Consider the following 20,762-nt stretch of genomic DNA (forward strand, 5'->3'; position numbering starts at 1 on the left):
ACGGCAGCCCGAGAAGAACCAAAATAAATCTCAAACACAAATCTCAGACACACTCAGAAAAGAAAATTCTATATTTACTCGGGGAAAAACTGACATTGCCAAAGATGCAGTAAAATATGTTGGAGTATTTCACAGCCTGGGTGGGCAAAAAAAAGAGCAGAATGATACCTCGGTTAAAATCTGCCTCGTCTTTTTTGCTCTTTATTTGCACTTTATGTATTATAGGCACAGTAGATACGTAATAATGGGGAAATCATTGTTGTGAGCTTCAAGATACACCCTTGATAATGGGAACAACAGCCTTTAGAAGAGATGTTGATGCTAAATGGACTGGAAATGGTGCAAAACTGGCAGGCAGATCATGTACAAATGGAGGAAAATTCAACACCATCGTGAACCTCACCAGGTTTGGTGAACTAACAAAGATCATACCAAGAGCAAGGAGTTTAACTAGTCTTAAAGGTAACAAGAAAGGGTAATGTCTAGGAAATGCAGATCATGCATAAAGGCAATGACCCTAATCACAGCCGCACTTACAGCGGACAAAATCCATATATGCTGTGTGGAACGACCTAAACTGGGTAGTCCATGCACAAAATCCAGGAACAGGCCTCCCAGCGAACGCACACGGCTGATAAACAATTACAGAAACATTTGGTTGAAGTTATTGCTGCGAAATGGGATCACGCCAGTTTCTGGGAGCACAGGTTCAGCACTCGTGTGCCAATAACTATTATTGGATCGTTTTCCAGAACAAATGAAGCGTAATCGTGAGAAATCTAAATAAATTGTAATTTGTTTAATTGGAATAAATGACGTGGAATTCGATCGTGCTGTAGCCGCGGTTATGCAGAATTAGAGGCAATTTAAAAACTTTCAAGCACCCCTGCAGATGTGAGGAAACATTATACTTTTGTATACTCACAGCCTTGTTTTTAACAATGTGTTTGGAAACTCTGTAGGAAGTGGTTGACAGCTCTAAAAAAGATCAGCAGGTTTACCTTGAGTTTACAATATTTTATCACAGACCTTAACTTTTTTAATTTGCTATTTGAACGATTGTACTTTTTAAACCTGTAGAACATGCTTTTGCAATGCTATATTTATTTAATTGTGGTCCTGCCAGTAAAGCATCGGACAGAAAGAGAGAGAGAGAGGGAGAGAGAAGGGGAGGGAGCAAAAAGTTTTGGCTCATGTGGTGAGCAGTGTGCATTTTTTGTTTCCTCTTCTAACCCCCTGCAAACTGCAGCACTGGAGGCGTGAAGGAGAAAGTGAAAGAGAGGAGGCTGCTTGAGTGATTCTGTGCTAAGGAGGTGTGTATGTGTGTGTGTGTGTGTGTGTATGTAAGTGGTGAGGTACACTACTCCCTCTCTCTCTCTCCATGTACTTTGAGAGCTTTACCACTTCAGCCAACATCCTGAAGCGGGCCACTCTCCACTCCACCCCTTCTCTTCCCTCTCCTCCAGACCAACGCATGGACTCCAGTGGCTTAAAGAGAAGGCGGTGAGGAAAGCAACTTCTCAGAGCAGAGAGATAAATGGTGGGAGGGAAAATCTGCTGTTAGTTTCCTGGACTGAGCTGCGTTGCGCTGGCTGGAGTGTTGGAGGTACAATAGGAAGCAATCCCCTTTTCCTGTGTGTGTTTTCTGTCTGCCCTCGCGAGGAACGCTGGGAGCACAGACTGGGCTGAAGAGGACTTCTGGATGCAACAGCAAAGAGGAAGACCAGCCAAAAAAGTGGAGAAGAGGAAGTGATAGGAGCAGCAGGAGCTGTACAGGGAACACAATTTAAGAAGACACTGAAAGAAGATAGGAGACATAGAGGTGAAAAGGGAGACTCACCTCACCCACTTGTTTGCTCTGCCAGGTTAAACTACCTCCTCATTCCTCTCTCTTCCCTCTCCCCCCCTTCCCCTCTTTCCCCTGACATGGGCCACCTACTGGCCCTGACTCTTGCCTACCTGGCCTACCTGCTGGCTGCTGCCATTGGCTTAGAGCGCCAACAGCACCATGTGCAGCACGGCCCTTGCAGTTACACCTTTATCCTCCCCGAGGTGGAGCACTGCCACCCTTTAAAGGACTTCCAGGTCACGAATACCCTCCAGAGGGACTCCCCGCCTGAGGCCGAGTCTAACATAAGTCAATCCAAGCAGGCTAGGACCCAAAAGGAGAGGCCTTCCTGGCAGGAGAGGAAGCTGGAGAGTCTGGAGAGTGCTATGGAGAATAACACCCAGTGGCTGCAAAAGGTGAGAGCTCTAATGTAAAACCATTTTTTTCCCACTGATTCTTACCATATTTAATGTGATGTCTTCTTCTAGTGCTTTCAACATGACAAATCTAAACCTGTGACAATATCCTAGGAAGATCAGAGGCTAATCTAATCTAATCTAATCTGATCTAATAACATCTGTTGACAAGCATTCATTATCAGTGAGTTCAGTGCTTAGCATGGATTTCCTCCGTGCTAACTGTGTTCATACTGTATCTGGCTCCATGACAATGCCTGGGGTATGAGTGTGGGTCTGCACAGTATTTAAGACCACTGGGATGCCAGAACTCCCGGTTGCATGCAAGAGGAGAAAGAGATTAAATATCGTTGCTAATATCAGATGGTGCAAAATATGTTTCACACACTTAAACCTTCTAAATGAATATTTCCTTTGTACGACCCCCCCCCCCCTTCGCTATTGACTTAGTTGAGCTCGGCAAAAACTCTACACTAAACCCAGCTTACGTAAAAATATTAAGTGTCCTCTGTGAAAAAAAAGTCATCCAGTTTATCTGCTGGAGACACATTTCAGGATGTCTCCTTATTGGGCCGTTGGCCTTTGCAGTTCCATTTAGTCTGGATTATGACTGACTCAAATGAAATGAAGCGATTAAAATTGGTTTCACAATAGTGTTTTCATTGCTAAGGTCACGAGGGGTGCAGAATCAGTGTTGGGCCATTGTCTGGGATAGACTGACTGACATACCACCCCTCTCCACCCGTCTCTCTATTCTTGTCTGCATCTCTCTCAGAATATTTATTGTATACAGTAATCCTCGGGCGAATTAGAAGCGTTATGTTGAGTGTTTGGATTGGCCGACTGAATGCCAAAGCTCTTCCTGCACTTCTGTCATTTCCCACTCTCACTCACCGCAAAATTGTCATTTTTTTTCTTGCCCCCTCCCACCTTTCTCTTTTTTTTCTGTTCCTCTCTATCCATCTTCCTCACTTTTCGCTGGACTGTTCTGCAGCTCTGGGATGATGAATGTGTCTCATCTCACACTTTCTACTCATCGACCATCTGATCTCAAACTCTGCCTTGCTCACACTCCCCCGACACGCGGTCGGAAACACACATATGAAAACGCACTCACTCAATTCCCTCGTGCCTACTCTGTCTGATGCTTAGTCTATGAACTGGAGACCCAGCTTCCACGGGAAGCATCCCACGAGGCCACACTGCGTGCATGTGTTTGAGAGGCAGAGGTATTGAGAGTGTGCATTATTATACATAGTCTATTATTCATGCTACATAAAGGCATTACATATTCGAGTCATTTTGGCCATTTTCTATTAAGTATGTAGTTTCTCTCTCTCTAAAACCAGGGATGTGATATCAGCCGTCATGCATGAAATGCAGTCTAAATCCCCCCCATCTATACAACAAGCTCTGCTGAGACAGAACCTGCTCCATTGCCAAGCTTCCTCCACATAACATCTGGCATTAACACAAAGATCCAACCTTTCAACAAGTTCCACGAAGACCATAGTGATACATAAATGATTGCACGATAGGTGGGATTTCCACACAAACCCAAGAACGACCCTACATGCTCTCTTTGAGATATGCACAAGGGAGCTCTGATGTCAGATGCGAAGCCTTTTCACCTTCTTGTTGAACGTAGCTTTGGGAAGAGATAGGTGTGATGTAAATGGAAGAGATTGAGGCGTGCGTGTTGCTATTTCTGCGAAACATTGTACAATCTTATTCAAAGCCCATCCTGGGATACTGTGACCCCTTACTGTGAGCCTTCCACCCGAACCCCTTGAAAGAAAACACACACCCACACACACACACACACAAACGTGAAAACGAACACACTAATCTGTCATGTTCTGCACAGGAATCTCCAAGCGGACGAGTGCAACAGGACTGTATTAATGTGAGAGATTCCTCCTTTGTGATTTCCAGGAAGAAACGAGTGTTTGTTTTCTTTTCAATTCACCCCCCAACACAATCCCCCATCTCGTCATCATCTCTTGCCTTTTGCTGCCCTGAAGGGTTGGCAAAAGGGACGCGAGTGTGCTTTTGTTAGTACTTTTAAGAGCCTGTGCAGATTATGCTAATGCAGAAATATTGCACAGAGATCAAGGTGGCTCGGCTACCCTAGGTGACCTGATGTCCAGGCCAAGTAATATTTCATTAGGCCAATATTGAAGTATGCTGATCATGTTACTTATATTATGCTGTTGGCTTTTATTTTGTTTCCTTTCCTTCGAAATTTGCCATCTTGAGTGCTCTTAAACATTGGCCCTTAACTTTCATCCTAACAAACGAAACATTCTCTTACTTACTTCCAGCGGTATCTACTGTAGGCGTAGCTTTGGCTTTGTTTGGCCAAGGTTTTTGCATCTAATGGACTTTTGTTTGCTTTGCTCACAGCATTGAAAAATTACATTTAAACAAGACAACGTGTCTACGTTCATTGTGCCTGTGCCTCTGTCGGGGCTGTGCTTAGGCACAAGGCAGTGATTTGAGTTGATGCTGATGTCTGCACTCTTACACACTCACAATGACACCACTAACACTGCTGATGCTAAGCAGGTACTGTATAATGCTAATCATCTTATTTAAACACAAAGTACATCTGAGATCATCTTTGATCATACACTTAAGTCTTGGTCACATAGAAACACAATCATACACTTGATGGCATAAGCTGAAAGTTATTACAATTCAGGCCAAAGATATCAACTATTTAGAATTTGAGCTAATGGACTTGATGAGTGAAAAAACTTGTCATGATGTCAGGGTTCACAAAAATCAGTGTGATTCCTATTGAAACTATGAATATCTGCTAAGAAAAAAAGGCAAATCATCCACCACTTTTGAGGTAATTCAATCCGGACCTAAATAGAGTAATGACCGACATACCTGAAACCATGCTTCTAGCATGATAAACAAATAAATCTCTAGATACCCACAGAACAGCTGCCAACTGCTCTCAGCTTGATGAATACCTCAACTTAAAGTAGTTCCTTTGAAAACTGTCCAAAAGTGAGATCTGTGGAATGACCAGTTGCCACAAAGTGATGTTGCTATGACTTTATCAGTATGTCATATTACAACTTTAGTTGGCAACGTAAAGAAAATGTCATTACGCTGCATTTTCATGTGGCAGAAATCCAAATAAGAAGTCCTTCCACATGGTTAGACCCCACTGAAAGTGTATAAAAAATATTGAATGTTTACTCATACATTTGGTGAATTTCCAGTATCCCATCAACATGTATTCATCCCTGTTCTTACAATGATGCTGAATGATGAGAACACCCAGCAGATATGTTTCTCCAACCCTAAGCAATTGTGACTGAGAACAAATATGTCTATTGGCTCAACAATTAACATATCAAGTGACACAATTCCTCTGATTTTCTCAGCACTCATCCCTCCTCTGCCCCTCTTAGACACAATGAGACAGAATTAAGCTACATCCCAAATGTGGTTTCTCTGGCTGCATAGCGCAGCCTTTGACACAGCAGCAATTAATGCCGTTGGCAGTGGGAGATGGAGTGCATGAAGACCCCTGGAGTGACCTGTATCACAGAAGGATGTAATAGGGACACTTTGGATTGCGGCTTATAGCAGCTTCAGTACAAGAGTCTGATTATGATGCCGGGATCTTTGGTTTTCCCTTTGGAGTTTGCATTAATCCGCTTGGTAATCTCTTCATAACCTTCATTATGGAGGATATTTTATAGGATTTTTTTGCTGTCTCGTGTGTCCTAAAGTAGTAAAATATGATAGATGAATTTACAGAGCAACAGGGAAAAAGAGGGTGGATTTATAAAGGAATAGGGAGTTAGTAAGAGAGATCAAGAGGAAGCAAGATTGAGAGATTGAGGCAAAGATGGAGATTAACAAAGATTACTAGCAGGCAAGACAGTTTAATTGCAGATTCATCTATGTTTGCTCAATTGGAGCCGTTCTTTTATACTTCATAAAAAATAGAAAAACCTTTCCCATTCCTTTTGCGTTGGAAAAACAAACAATTTTAGCCTCATTTGAATGCCCATCGATTTTTGGGGATAACCAGTCATTAGCTGTGTAATTCTGAACGCTTTCCCCCTGGAGACTTAATTTTCCAGTCATGTGGTTTAACGAGCGAAGTCTGATCTGAAAAGTCATTAATATTAATGTCCTCCAGTTCAATATTCTACTTTGCTTTATTGCAAAGGCACATGCCATTGCCCATTAAGCATCAAACAAAGTTCCACCGTTCATGGCGGGAAAATGCAAAAAATTTGTCTTCCAGATGCCATTTGCTCAAACTAACCACATTAATAAAAAAATCTATTTATTGGAGCAAGATGGATGTCATCCTATTCTTATTCCTGCTGTTACACGTGATGAGCTTTTGCCACTGTTCCTTTCTCTAAGTGTGTGATTGATTACAGAGTGGGAGCGACTGTCTCTGAAGTTGAGCACATGAATATGATGATGTCAAACTTTTGATAAATACCACTGTTGCCGAGATCCCACTGAAATGTGTTTATACTGCATAATTCCATCAATATGAGGTTGATTTTTGCCTGACGAAGACCGATGGATTGACAGGTGGGTATATGGGTGGTGAGGTGTTGGTGCTTCCCTGAGGGCGCTGAATTCCATGAGTCCGTCATGGGAAGATTGAGATTACAAAAGACAGATCAGGTTGCTACTTTCTCACTGCATTGAGCTGTCAGTGTACATGCATCTGAAATGAGATTATCACCACGATCTGACATTACGGACAATATTCCCAGTGTCTGCTTCCTTCTCTTTGCAGCTGGAGAACTTCATCCAGGAGAACGTGCGCTCTGGGATGGAGGAAATGAAGAGAACCGCGGTGCACACCCAGACAGCTGCCATGCTCGAGATGGGAACCAACCTCCTGAGCCAATCAGCAGAGCAGACCCGCAAACTGACAGACGTTGAGACCCAGGTGAGGCCTTCGGGAAGGACTAAAGTAAAATCTGGGATAACATGATGTGTTGCAGCCAATCCAAATGAGCAACTATGGAGATCACACCCATGCAAAAATAAACTTAACTAGTGAAACATTCGGCAAATACCTAATTAAATGTAAATCAGATGTAACCTGCTGAGAAGTCGTGCCCAAAGGTGGCGGCAACTGCTTTAAAACAGCTGGTATTTGGTTCTACAGGCTCTGATTGACACAACGAGTTGAGCTCTGTGTCTGACAACAAGCCAATTAAAACATAAAGCTCAGTAGCACAACACAGATGTGTGTCTTCAATCATGCTGCAGAGCTGTTATTACAGATTGGGCTTGTTTTTGGTCCTCGTGCTTTCTTTTTCTCTTATCAAAGTCGAAGTACGAAGCTGCAACCTGTGCAAATATCAGCGCCGCTTTGTTCGTGTTTTCGTTTCATCCGCAACTTCAAAACATCAGTGTCACCAGTTCGTGCGAGATAATTCCCGCACAGCTTTTTTGTTGCACGTTCAAAGAAGGAGCGCCATGGCCCGTGTGATGTGCTGTGTGACACTGTTTATCTCCCAGTGGCTCCTCCTCATCAGTATCTCTCAACACATGAGTCCATCTATGGATTTCGACATGAACTTATTTTAATGTTTTTTATCAATCTGTAGGTGTTAAACCACACGAGTCGCCTAGAAATCCAGCTGCTCGAGTACTCGCTCTTCACTAACCGGCTGGAGAAACATATTCTCCTGCAGACTCAGGAGATTTCACGCCTCGGTGATAAGAACAGGTGAGTTCTCACACTCCCCCCCCAAAAAAACTTTTCAGTCAAGTACATGCATTGCATTGGTTTTACTAATAGCTATAGGCTTATAGCATTTTTGATAATTAGGTTTACATTGCAACTGCCTTGGGCACTTCTCATGGATCATGGTCTTGTGTAAAACTGTCTACCATAATGTTCTGTTGGATTTTCTGTTAGCAAGGCTATAGTCACTTTAGGTGGCACTATTTTCTTTTCCCCCTTTTAGCTGCTCCTTTTCCCTTACTGATTCCAAATGAGCTGATGTGGCTGCTGTAGGAAACATAAAACCCATCTCTTCCTTTGCACCCACAGGAAAAGGCTAAATCACACTGTTAGGCAAAATGTAATGGCATCATATACTGTATATGTACATGTACATGCACATGCACATGTGTGAAACGGCTAACGCCTATCACAACAACTGGAAATGAACATTTTGAGCTGATATGAACGGGGCACTTAATGACAATATAATGCCTATTGTGTACATGGTAGGAGGGGTTTCCCATTCTTCTCTCTAGGAACACCGGGTCAAATTAGGGTCAGCAGGGGGTTAAGGACAGGGTGTTCGCCATGTGAAAGGGAGAGGGTGTTTTCTTTCTTTGTATTTGGCTGTTTATCATTCATCCATCTGCACCAAGTGTGACTGGCGGAACACAGTGCCCCCCAGCTTCAACACCTGTTACACATCTGGCCCTGCTTGCGCCACTGTGCCCTCTGGCCCACGCCCTCTAAGTTGGTGGCATAACTGTGACATGTAAAAAAAAAAAAAAAAAAAAAAACATCCCCATAAGGGTAAACAGCATGACAGGACACATGAAAACACAAAAGGTCACGGTAGATTAGCAGCCAGGCAGCTGTGGAATAAAATGGAACCGAGGGCTGCAGCGGTCGTGAGGGGGCTACTGCTTCTCAGCATTAACGGCGCGGATCGAGTTTTTGAACCGCTGCCAAACTAAAAAGAGCAGAGAGACGTGTTTGTTTTCATAGGCTTTACATGTGAAAAAGCATTGGCAAGAAGCGCAGCACTACCCAGAGAGAAGCAAAGCAGACTAATGGCAAAATATATATTCTAATAAATAGCACAATATTGTAAGCATAACCATTTAATTGTCCAGAATGCAATATGATCCAAAACACTGTATTTGTTCTGTCAACTCCCCCTAACTGTTTAAATATTATTTTGGTGGTTTACTGCAGTGCTCTACACTTTGTCTGCTCCTCTGAGCAAAAGACACACAACAGAGACCCATTTGTTAGCCTTCTTTGCGACTTTTATTGAGTGTTCCCCCACAAAGCAAATATGAAATGGAAGCGATGTTAAAAATGATTAGGATTGATCCAGCTTCCCAGAGATTGAGGACACACGTTTTAGCGCAGCAACTGCAAGGCCAAAAAGTAGCTTGTTCAATCTGGGTGGTGGGATCGTTTTAATAAAATAACTGCTGCAGAGTCGTTGTGATCAATGTGAGCACGAGGCTTGGCATTCAGATCTGTAGGTGCGGCTGCAGTTCTGGGTTTTTAGGTCATCTTCATGTACATGTGCCAGTTTGTGGAACCCCCACTGTGAACGGTAAATGCTGAATGGATGGATTCTCCGCCCGCACCTACACTCTCATACAATTTAGTTCAGTCTTAAGAGTGTTATTTTTCTCCAGTGAAAAGTAGTGAATATAGTTTTTCTCAGTAAAAAAAAAAAAAAAAAAAAGATGAAGACATTACTATGCTCAATGAATTTTTTGTCTTGGACAGTTTTCTGGAACAGAGGCTCTTAGCGCTGGAGGCTCGGTATGGGAGGGAGCTGCAGGGCTTGCAGAGTGAAAAGCAGCAGCTTCAAGAGCTTCTGGAGAGTCAGAGTCAACTGGTCAGTCAGCTCCAGGGTGAACTGGGAAGCTCCACGCTCAACAGCACCGTACTTCAGAGACAGCAGGCCGTGCTCACAGACACCGTGCAGCAGCTCCTGGCCATGGTCAACAACTGCAATGGTAGGATTGAGGGGCCTACTCTGTATGAATGAGCAACCTGTGCTGCTGGTATCAGAGATACAAATGTGCTGTACATAAGAAGAGAGGGTAATATGAAAAAGAGAACAGTACAGTGCATAGCACAGAATATAAGGTATATAAAATAACATCTAGAGACTGATCTGGGTGATATAGAGCCGCACACTACATGCATGCACATTAAAGACACGCTTAAGCCACAGCTTAACATTACAAGAGAACTCACACACGGGGCTGGGATTTGTGAGCAATGTCCGTAAACACATGCTTGCTTTTTTCTTTGCAGAAATCTCCAACACGCCCAAGGAGGAGCCGCTCGGTTTCAGGGACTGTGCGGAGATCCTCCGATCTGGAGTGACAGAGAGCGGAATATATAGCATACGCCTCCCTAACTCCACCCAGACTGTTAAGGTAGTACGGCTTTTAAAGGTCACTGGCCTTCTCTTGCAAATATCACCTAACTGGCTGTGACATGATTCTTTTTTTTTTTTTTGTAAGACATTTTATTCTTGCATCTTGCAGTGTTTAGCACTGAAACAATTTCATGTGTATTAATGTTGCAGACAGTCTGCATAAAGCTCACATATACTAAATATCATTATTTTTTCTGCTGCACTCGAAGGATAAGCTATAGAAATCTGCATGGTTTTGGTATAGTGGTTGTAAATGCAATAATGGGTTCTAGAGAGCTAGAATAAGACCCTGCAGGCTTCATGGTCAATGAGTGTGCATTGTTGTAATGCAGTCAGAAAGGCTTAGGAGGTACCTCCATTGACCTGAAGCAGCTAGCATTTGCTAACTCAACCATGGAATCCACCAGCAGGCTCTCCTTTCTTTAACTCAAAGTTAGTATTCTTGGCTGATACCTTCATGTTCAGTGCTTACAAAGACAAAAAGAAAAAAAAAAAAAGTTTTTGTTATTCATTACTTTCTGTCTAGTTTGCTGGTTGACATAATGTCCTACCACCTCTGTTTTCCCCTGTACTTCCACTCCATTTCCTATGGGCAAAGCAACCAGGTGTTAGACACTTGTGCCATGTGTTTCCTGCCAACTGGGGCCAACGTACATTTCCACAGATGCAAGTTAGTACTCTCCAACTTATTGCCGCTTTCAATTGACGCCATCTAATTCTAATGTGGCTGGCAAGCTGGGTGGCTGCGTAAAAGCGGGGCAGATACAAACTGCATTTTTTTTTTTTTTTCGAAAGCAAAGAGCAGGTTTTCTCAGTTGGAACAGAAACATACATGTCTATACAGTATGTGTGGACTGCAGATTTGCCTCTACGAGACAGCTATGCATTCATCTGTGTCACTTTTAATCGTCAAGCTCGGGAATACTCACGATGTTTGCAAATCAAATATTCTGGATCAGCATCTTTTTCAAATTAAACCATTTTATGCATGCTTTTTAGAGGGCTACGTTAGCACAGTGGTCATAAAATCTAAAACATATTTTCTCAGAACACCAAATAATAACTACATGTAGCACATTATCTTTTAAGAAAAGTCATAATACTGCAAAAAAAAAAAACAGTCTAAGCAGTAAACTGTGATTTAATAGTAATAGATTTGGCCCTAAGCGACTCCTTGCTGGCTAATAAGTGAATTTGGAATATTAAGTATGAATCTGGTCCAAATCAGAGAAACAACCACATATGTAAATGACTTCAACTGAGAATGCTATTTCGAGACCGAGTTTTTTTCTATTCAGTGTGAGGCTTTTAAGGCCAGACCATTGGCCTAATGTGCCAGAGGATAATCACAGCATATTGCCAGACTGCACTGACTGAGGTAAAAGACCTAAGTGCCTTTTGACCTTGATTTAGCGTTTCCCATTCTGGGGGAAAGTGCTGTGAACTCTCATTTCATTTCTAGCAGAAAACAGTCAGTTGCAATGTTGAAATGGAGAGACTGCCCCTTGGGATTCTGTCCACATACCAGCATCTATACCGCATGACTCTTGAAGACAGGTCAGGGTGGTTTGTTTGGTGGATAACATTCAAGCCACTGGCCAAGCAAATCAATTCAGTTTCATCAGCAATTATCCACACTGCAGGTCGCAGAGGTTGTTACCGAGCCAGAAATGTCACAGATAATATCTGTAATTTGAGGTCACAAAATTGTATGGACATTTAAAATATATAGTACCTAGGAAAACTTTAAACCTATAGCCTCCAGGTACAGTATCCTCAATATACTTGTTCAATTAAAAAACAAACGCATCTAATCTTACCACCCATGGGAGAAGTTCCTACAGTCATTTAATCACAATAGCCAAGGTAAGCTGGAAGGTGTCCATTTAAACACTTTCAATATGTAAAACAAGTCTCTTAACAGGTATTAATTTTACATTCTGTCACCATATGAATGAGTGCAATTCATTTCTAGTTGCTAACATATCTACACACGACAAAATGTGCAGCCAAGTAAGAAAGAAAACAATGAGTGTAACCGAAAACCTCCTCCTCAGCCCCTACTCAAGGGGGATGAGAGAACATGCTGATATTTTGGTGTTTCCTTTCCACCTGGGTCATATCATTGCGTGACACTGTGAAATGTTGGGTTCCTCCCCTTGTTCGTAAAAGGCTTCCAAGGCCTCCGTCAAATAGTAAAGAAACAACACAGTGTTTCATTTCGTCCCTTCATACCTGACACTTCTCCCCCTCCCTCCTCTGGTGCTGCAACATGGGAAATCTTGAAACATATACACTTGAGATTGATGAGTCATCAGTGTCAGAGGGCTGAAAACTACCAAAATGTAAAAGAAATGAATCATCATTTATAAATGTTCATTTTTGGTAACTCTATGGCACTGGTGTAAAAACTCTATTTGTGTTATTTATTACAAAGTTAGTTCCAAAAGGTAATATTTAGGGAATATTATATGTGTTACTGTAGTATGTATGTATTTATAAGATGTTGAAACAGCTTCTGCTTTGTCTTAGCTATCTACAGTAAGTACAATGCAAAGCTGCACCAATGATTTCTTCTAAAGGATCTGATGAAGGTGTAATCTGAAAGAACGTACTTGCAGTAAAAAGTACAGGGACATATTTTGCGGGATCACCGAATTAGGTGGCAACGTTAGCGTCTTTCAGGTCATTGTTTTGGTTTTACTGCCTGCAACTGGAATGGTTTGGTTTAGTCAATCTAACCTTGCTCAAGATTTAAGCATATCTCTGCTCACTGTACAGTACCTGCCTATGCCTTCAATAGTCTATATGTAGACTATAAGTCTATTATTATTATTATAATCATTATTAATATTAATATTATTATTATTATAAAGAAACACGTGAGTATTAGTTGTGTGAACTAGTTAACACAGTGAAGCATTTTGCTGAGCAGCTGGTGGAGACTGAATATCACATTTAAATTCAGATGGCTTGAAATAAGACTATACAATACATCATATCTCTTTATCTGCTTAAAGTGCAGAGTTATCCAAAGGATAGCATTGTCTTGTGCATCAGTCTTGTGTTTACAATGCAGCTGCTTCAGAAGGTCCAAAAAAAAAATAAAAAATCTACCCTTGCTGCTTTAAAATTAAAAAGATTTGTGAACTAAAAACATCAAAACCTTTGATTACTAACTGTTTATGCTACAAACGCATCTTGTTCAATTCTCAAAAATCCATAGAAAAGCCATACAAACACTATAGCAGTATGATATTTCCTTTATTTTCATAGGTGTTCTGCGATATGAAGACCAGAGGTGGCGGGTGGACAGTGTTCCAACATCGGAGAAATGGTTCACTCGACTTCTACCGTGGGTGGAGGGACTACAAACTGGTGAGTTCTGCAGAGGGTTTACTGTGCAGTCCATCATTTTCAGTGTAGGTAGTGTGGACCAGCTTTAAAACACTGGACAGGAGGTTTCAAAAACGGTCCAGAGATGGTTTGGCATGGAGAGGCGTGGGAGACCGGCTAGCCTGTGATCCCAGGTGACCTGCGGTTGTTGTATTTGGCTGCCCTCATGTTTTCTACCACCCCTCATGTTATTGCACCTGCTATTACTCTCTTCCCGTCATACTCCCCACACACATATGCACATGCTCACGTACAAACACCCATATCATTTATTACAAAGACCCACTGAGCACTACTGTTTGTATTCATCTTCGGGATCACAATAGCTTTTCTGCCAATAGGGAAATGAGTGAGATGATCAAAGTAATGTTTCCAAATGCAAAACCCCCAAAACACAAACTGGATACAACACAGTTGTACACAAGAGACTATGAAGTTGTTCCAGTGCTTTTGGCTGAAATGTGAAAAACAGAGAAAAACATATGTCTGCAAGCTTTTTGGACTGTGTCATATTCCACACACACACACACACAACAAATAACGGAGGCTAGTTTGGGTTTTTGATTGAACCGAGCAGCAATTTGTCTCTCACCCACGTCAACAAATCAATTGCCACAGCTAGGACTGGAAGTGAAATTCACCGCTTCACTGAAAAACAGAGAGAGAGAAAGAGAAATAGAGAGAGATGACCGCTGTCAAGAACAATATTATTAAAAGTGGATGATAAATATTTGGCTCCAAATGGGACACGGGAACACAGGGGGCACAATAGATAGCACAAGATGTGCTAGAGTGCTTCACTGCCCCACAGCTCTCGGTTAAGACAAATAACAAACAGGGTAACAGCTAGACAAAGACAGTGAGAATTCATGGGTAAACGGTGAGTTTAAATGGATTAAAGATGCTTAACATCTGCACATGCAGAGCGCGGTTGGTCTCCATTTTATGCAAATACAGTTGCAATAAAAAAAGGAACTTGCACTGTTTCTGCATCTATTGGTTAGTGAACACACCCATTAAACATGATGGCGGATGAAAACTAAGTAAAGCAGTGTTTTAATAACTTGTCAAGCCACTTTAAAGCAACCACTTGCTGTAGCTGTGGATTAGACCTGCACAACATCCAGGAGGAATTTTTTTTCTCCATTCTTCATCTCATAAGTTCTTCAGCTTAGAGATATTTTAAGGACATACTTTGATGTTTAGTGTCAATGTCCCGCCGCATCACCCAGCTTCTTGTTAGCTACACCTTGCAGTTCTTATTTACAGGCAGCCAACCTGACATCGTCATAAAGGACACGTTGATAAGGACGGGAATTCAGCCAAGTGGCCTCAAATCACATGTCACGTTCCCTTTTTAATGGTTTTCAGTGGCGGCCTCAAAACCAGTTTGTTCTAATCATTGGCTTGGTAAAATGTCAACTCACTGATTGTTAGTTTTATATTGTTTAATGTACCATATACCTTTCTGTTGTAACTAACTACTGATGCCTCACAGATGCACCAAAGGGTCGTCCTTATATTATAGTGGTATTTTAACCAGATCCCTTTATAGGTCTGTTTTAAGGGGAAGATTGAAAGTGATGGGAAGTGAGACTAAGAGATGATTAAAATCTTGATTATTTTGATATTATTTACTTAAATATAAGAAGGATACAAGGGTTTTGACTATATCTACTAGCATTAGCCTTTTCGCTGCTGTTCTCGACCGCATCGTACAAAGCTGGTATCATTCTCAAACCTTTTTTTATGTCCCCAATCACTGATGTTCATGAATCATTGGGGCCATTTTAGACCATTTCACATATAAATCGTCATATAAATGATGGGCTCAGTGGAAGGTATGCAGTCTCATATGTCTGCCTCCGTTTCTTAACAAACAGTACAATTATAGCATATAAGTAGAATAAAATTATGCTAATTATGCATCATTTACTGAGTTGTCAACTGTTAACAATCCTTGACAGCTATTTAAAAGTTATTTACTGTGCAGATAGACACTGCTTTGATGCACCTTAACTAGATAATAACGTATTTTAACAGCAGCTGGAAATTGTAGCGGTAAGATTGCTGCCCTCCTTGTGGGCGACGGGGGGTTTGAATCCCAGCTGTGGCCTACCTCTAGTGGGGGGTTGTTAGACAAGCCCACCTTATGCCTACCCTGTCTTGTAAGTTGCTTTGGATAAAAGCTTCTGCTAAATGTATTTTGTATTTTGTAACACATCCACACATATCGAGGGGTCTCGATGATATTGATTCCAATAGAGATTCAGTTTGGATCTCATCATTTCCCAACTCATCAGTATTTGGGGACCCCCTGTGTGCTATATGGAAGCATGTGCATTTGTTATGCCATGCCTGCCTATAAAAAACTAAATGTAGTAAACATACATAGTTTCTTACTTCACACAGTATATTATTTCCTGTGCTCTTGCAAAGTTGTTTTTACATTAGCGACCATTAAGTGTAGCCTTCCTTTGCCAAACCCTGGATAGGAAACTTATGTTCATGTCAAGCTCTAAAAATAAACATCGGATCCGTCTACAAAGCCAGTTTTTATTTTACTGCAAGTGTTGCGTGTCCAGATGGAGCACTGGTAGGATATTATGGTAAATTAAAGTCTCAATCGACTAACCTCTAGCTAGGGGAGTGGAGTATTTCACTTCATAAACTCAGTGGACTGTCTTAGGCCATCAGGATGATGAATGCGACTTTCTAAATTGAGGTCCATTTTCATATTAACTCCAAAAACACTTGGCAGGTTGCTGGTAAAATCATCCCCCTTGTTAGAATAGTTTCTTGTTCTATTGTTCCTCTCGCTTTGCGTCTAATTCAGGGCTTTGGAGAACCGTCGGGGGAACACTGGCTGGGAAATGATATCATCCACAAACTGACCAGCTCCCAAGAATCCAGTCTGCATATCCAGCTGAAAGACAGAGAGGGGAACGAAGCCTACTCACATTATGATCGCTTCTACATAGACGGAGAGGACAAGAACTACAGGTAACCTCACAACATGAGATATAAGTGATTTATCACTAAACATGTAGACTTGTAGTCTGGTTTGTAATGATGTATGCTCAGATTATAAAACACAATTTCAATTATTAAACCATCCAGATAAAGAAAACTTAGATATGATGCTAAACTAACACATAATAATAAATGATGCAATAAATATTAAACATGTATTTCGCTTTATCAGAAATTAGACAGGAATATGACTATAATGAAGCCACTTTATTTCAGTATAGTGTTATAATAGGAGGCTTCTATTATAAAAAGCATAACACAGCAGTCATCTAGTTGTTGACTTCCCTCTCGGTCTAAGACTCATAATTTCACGACAGATTAAAAACTGTCATCAACAGCTCGTATTCCTTTTTTTTATTTTCTCATTCTCTAACCTTTCTCATCCCCGGCGCTGAAGTTAAGGAGCCACTTGAACCCTTTTTAAGAATGTCATTCAACATGATAGGCTCAGTGAAGGGTGTGCAGCCCTTTGTCTCCTTCCATTTTTCTTTTCCCATCACCGCAACTACCGCTGCCCCTGAAAAAATCCCCAAAGGAAGCCACATCCACTGGAGTATAGCAGGAATGCTTGGCAATACCTGCCCCTTGCCAGGAACTGACAACTCTAACAAAGCTCCCCGGTAACCCTGCAATCACTAACAAGATTATACGTGGGTGTGCTGAAGCTGTGCTTCCTCCAAAACAGACAGAAATAAACTATAAACCAAAATAGTTCAGTTTAGATTTCATGTAAATTCACAGGAATTCGCGCTCGTTTTATGGACGTTTATGAAGACTGATGCTATGGGAGATGACAAATCATAATCATATGTAGGTATGCGCTTTCCAAGATCCCTAGTAGTGCAGCAAATTGCATTTGCCTGAGTTTGTTCCACATAATTAGTGTGATGAAACTGAGTGTTTCACAATTTTGCTTTGGGCTGCACCGTGTGAGGTGAAGCACCTGAATGAATATAATCACCTCTGCAGCTCGCTACCTATGTATGAGATCGTGTTCTGTTCAACCTTAACCAGTTCAATATGTACCGGCTTTACTAGCACGCTGACGACTCCGGCTTCATCTGTGGGTTTATGTTATGAATCCCAAGCCAGAGCTACGACGCTATGCAGCTGGTCCGCCAAATCAAGCCTACTCAGCGGCATCCAGTGTGCTCCCTGGAGCAAAATGGAGGTCTTCACCTAAAACTCGCAAGCATTATTCATACATTAATCATCAGCATGACAGGCAACTTTCCCCTTTGATGTAGCCAAGAAAAGCTGTTCTTATAGCTAAACCAATGGTGGGCATTTCTTCTTAATGTAACAGTATATTTGTCATCAAACGATACAATAATAATATGAGAAGACAGTCGCCTTGAAAGGAATTAGTCTGTGGTCTGTGGTGAGGGTGGAATAGTTGAGCTAATACTGGAAGTCTTGACTAATGCAAATGTATTGCAGAGTAGCATTAGCTATTCCAGTCCACAGGCCGCCCTGTGCAAAACGATGTCCTGCAGCTTTTGGGTTGCCTTCTTGTCTCATTTGGTGCTTTTTAATTTTCGTCACATCACCAAAAAACTTGTCTGACCAATTCTCCCTCTCATGTATTATTCCGCACTCCTCGCTATTCCATCATATATTTCCCGGGCCCCAGCACCAGTCATTTCAAACTCCTGTCGCGCTGCTCCTCTTGATGTGTTGTCCTGCCCTGTGAACTTACAAATTCAAGAGGAGGATTCTTCATTTAGTCACCACAGACAGCGTGCCCCTAGGCTGCAGAGAGGGGGGGGGGGGGGGGGTCACATAACTCAGGGGAGAGTCTGGTACTAACTAGACAGAATGACAGGGCAGAGGAGAGGGCAGACAGCGGGGCTGACCTCCTCGCCCACTCTCTTCAAACCGGTACTGACGCACACACACACACACACACACAGATGGACTAACAGACACGGGAAAACACACATGCATACACCCTCCAATGCTGAGCCGCTGTGTGAAAATAATTGAGCAAATCAGTTTAACTTGGGCAGAGGCTTCTTTCAGTGTTTTTGTTTCACAAAGCACAGCACGGAGGAAAATAATGAGAAGTTCTACTGATGTTTGGCAACAATGGAAACCATGGAAAATATGGTACCTAGAATTACAGAGTGTTGCGCATGTACTACGAAGGCTATGATATCCTAAAGTGGTTCATCTGTAAAGGTCATCATCTTTGATTATCTTGATGTCTTTCTTATTTGTGATTGTAACATAATATATAGAGGGTTGTGCAAAGTGATACTGCACTTGGCATACATGGCATCCAACAAATACATCCCTCTACATAACAAGGAGCTGTAATAGAGAAGTGCACCGAGTCTTTCCCTTATTTAAGATGCCATCTATTAGCTCTGTCTGCCAAAATGAAAATTCAATGTCAGGCATGTCCAGAAGCACTGACAAATGAGAACAAGAGAGAAATATTAAAAGTGCGCTTACACACTGTCTTCCGCGCAGCGGCACAGGAGACCGAAGAAAGTTTGGCAGGCCGAGTCAGATATTTCGCCTCAATTCGATTGTCTTGCGGTGTTAAGGAATCTCAGACGAGCTGGTGAACATGATTGTGCTGGGTTCAGCTTACCAACCTAACAGATGATTAAAGAGATACTGAAGTTCAAACTGTTTCCGGGCAGAAAACACTCAGTGCCAACAAGCCTGGCTGCCCAGCACAGCTTCCAATAATCAATAGAAGCGCCCACAGCGGAGCCTTTTTTTTTTTAATTTGCTGAAATTCTTTGCTGTTCTCTTCTGCTCCCTTCCCCCGAATCCAGCCTTTACGCCGAAGGCTTCAGTGGCACAGCAGGACGCACCAGCAGCCTCACCCACACTGGCACCCAGTTCAGCACCAAGGACAGAGACAACGACCGCTGCACCTGCAAGTGTGCGCAGCTTGCATCTGGAGGTAGACTGTTTCACTATGAACTTCTGCTGCTGCTAGTCATCAACCCCCGGCTCAATCTGTCTTTTCTTATAGCCCATGTTAAACATTTCTATCCACCCTCCTGTAAATCTCCTAAAGCGTATTTCATTTTCCCTCTGTGCCCTTATAAAGTTACTGCTGACTTACAGCTGTACATTTTGATTTTATATTTTATGATCCAGACTTTTTGCCTTGAACCTTCTGGCACATTTTTTCTCCTCCAGGTTGGTGGTTTGAAGCTTGTGGTCCATCCAACCTGAATGGCATATATTACCCAGCCTCATCCAGTGTGATTCGCTACAATGGCATTAAGTGGTACTACTGGAAGGGTCCAAATCTGATGGCTACTATGACAACCATGATGGTGCGCCCTGCGAACTTCTGATGACCAATCACGAAGTGAGTGTCACCCCCGATTAAAATAATGAACAATACCCAGGAAGCTCTGGACATCCTGGAGGGATGCTTTAGCAAACGCCTGGGGATACTCACAGCAAATGACTGTGCTTCTGGTCAATTCTTGATTGAGGAATGCCACCACATCTCTTCACATGTGTGTCCAAACCACATTTTAATGAGGATTGTGCAGCTAAGAGAGGAAGATAGAGGATCTAAGCTTTGCTATAAAGAAGATGCAGTTACTTAAAACAGAATGTATTTCAGTTATTAAAGAGATCATGCTTCAGAGACACTTTTTTATTTTTTTTTTTGCAATACCTATTTTTATATTTAAGTATGAAAACGTGTTTGTGTGTATGCATTTGTTTGCTGTAAATACATTTTTCAAGCAATGTGACTGAACTGTTTAAAAGTCTTAATTTTACTCTAAATGATTTCTTAACAATTCTATGTATGTTTGATATATGTAATAATGATGTTAACCAAAGGTGTGTAACTTTATTCAGTAGCTCCGCAGGACTATAAAGAATAAATACTAATCTATACACCAAATAACATCAGATAACCTACAGTGACTTCAATAG

The 20,762-nt window shown here is 41.8% G+C and overlaps 1 protein-coding gene across 1 annotated transcript; it reads left to right on the top strand.

Annotated features, from left to right (window-relative positions):
• The first annotated feature begins 1,926 nt into the window (after positions 1 to 1,926).
• angpt2b (angiopoietin 2b) lies at positions 1,927 to 20,489 on the top strand. The gene is made up of 9 exons (XM_026350112.1): positions 1,927 to 2,244; positions 7,037 to 7,192; positions 7,860 to 7,981; positions 9,749 to 9,981; positions 10,286 to 10,410; positions 13,689 to 13,790; positions 16,645 to 16,811; positions 19,631 to 19,761; positions 20,004 to 20,489. Exons 1-9 carry the CDS (start codon positions 1,927 to 1,929, stop codon positions 20,162 to 20,164), a joined length of 1,515 nt encoding a protein of 504 aa, XP_026205897.1. The 3' UTR covers positions 20,165 to 20,489.
• The last annotated feature ends 273 nt before the right edge of the window (positions 20,490 to 20,762 follow it).

The sequence above is a fragment of the Anabas testudineus genome, chromosome 11 (assembly GCF_900324465.2).
Source record: "Anabas testudineus chromosome 11, fAnaTes1.2, whole genome shotgun sequence".
NCBI classification, from domain to species: Eukaryota; Metazoa; Chordata; class Actinopteri; order Anabantiformes; family Anabantidae; genus Anabas; species Anabas testudineus.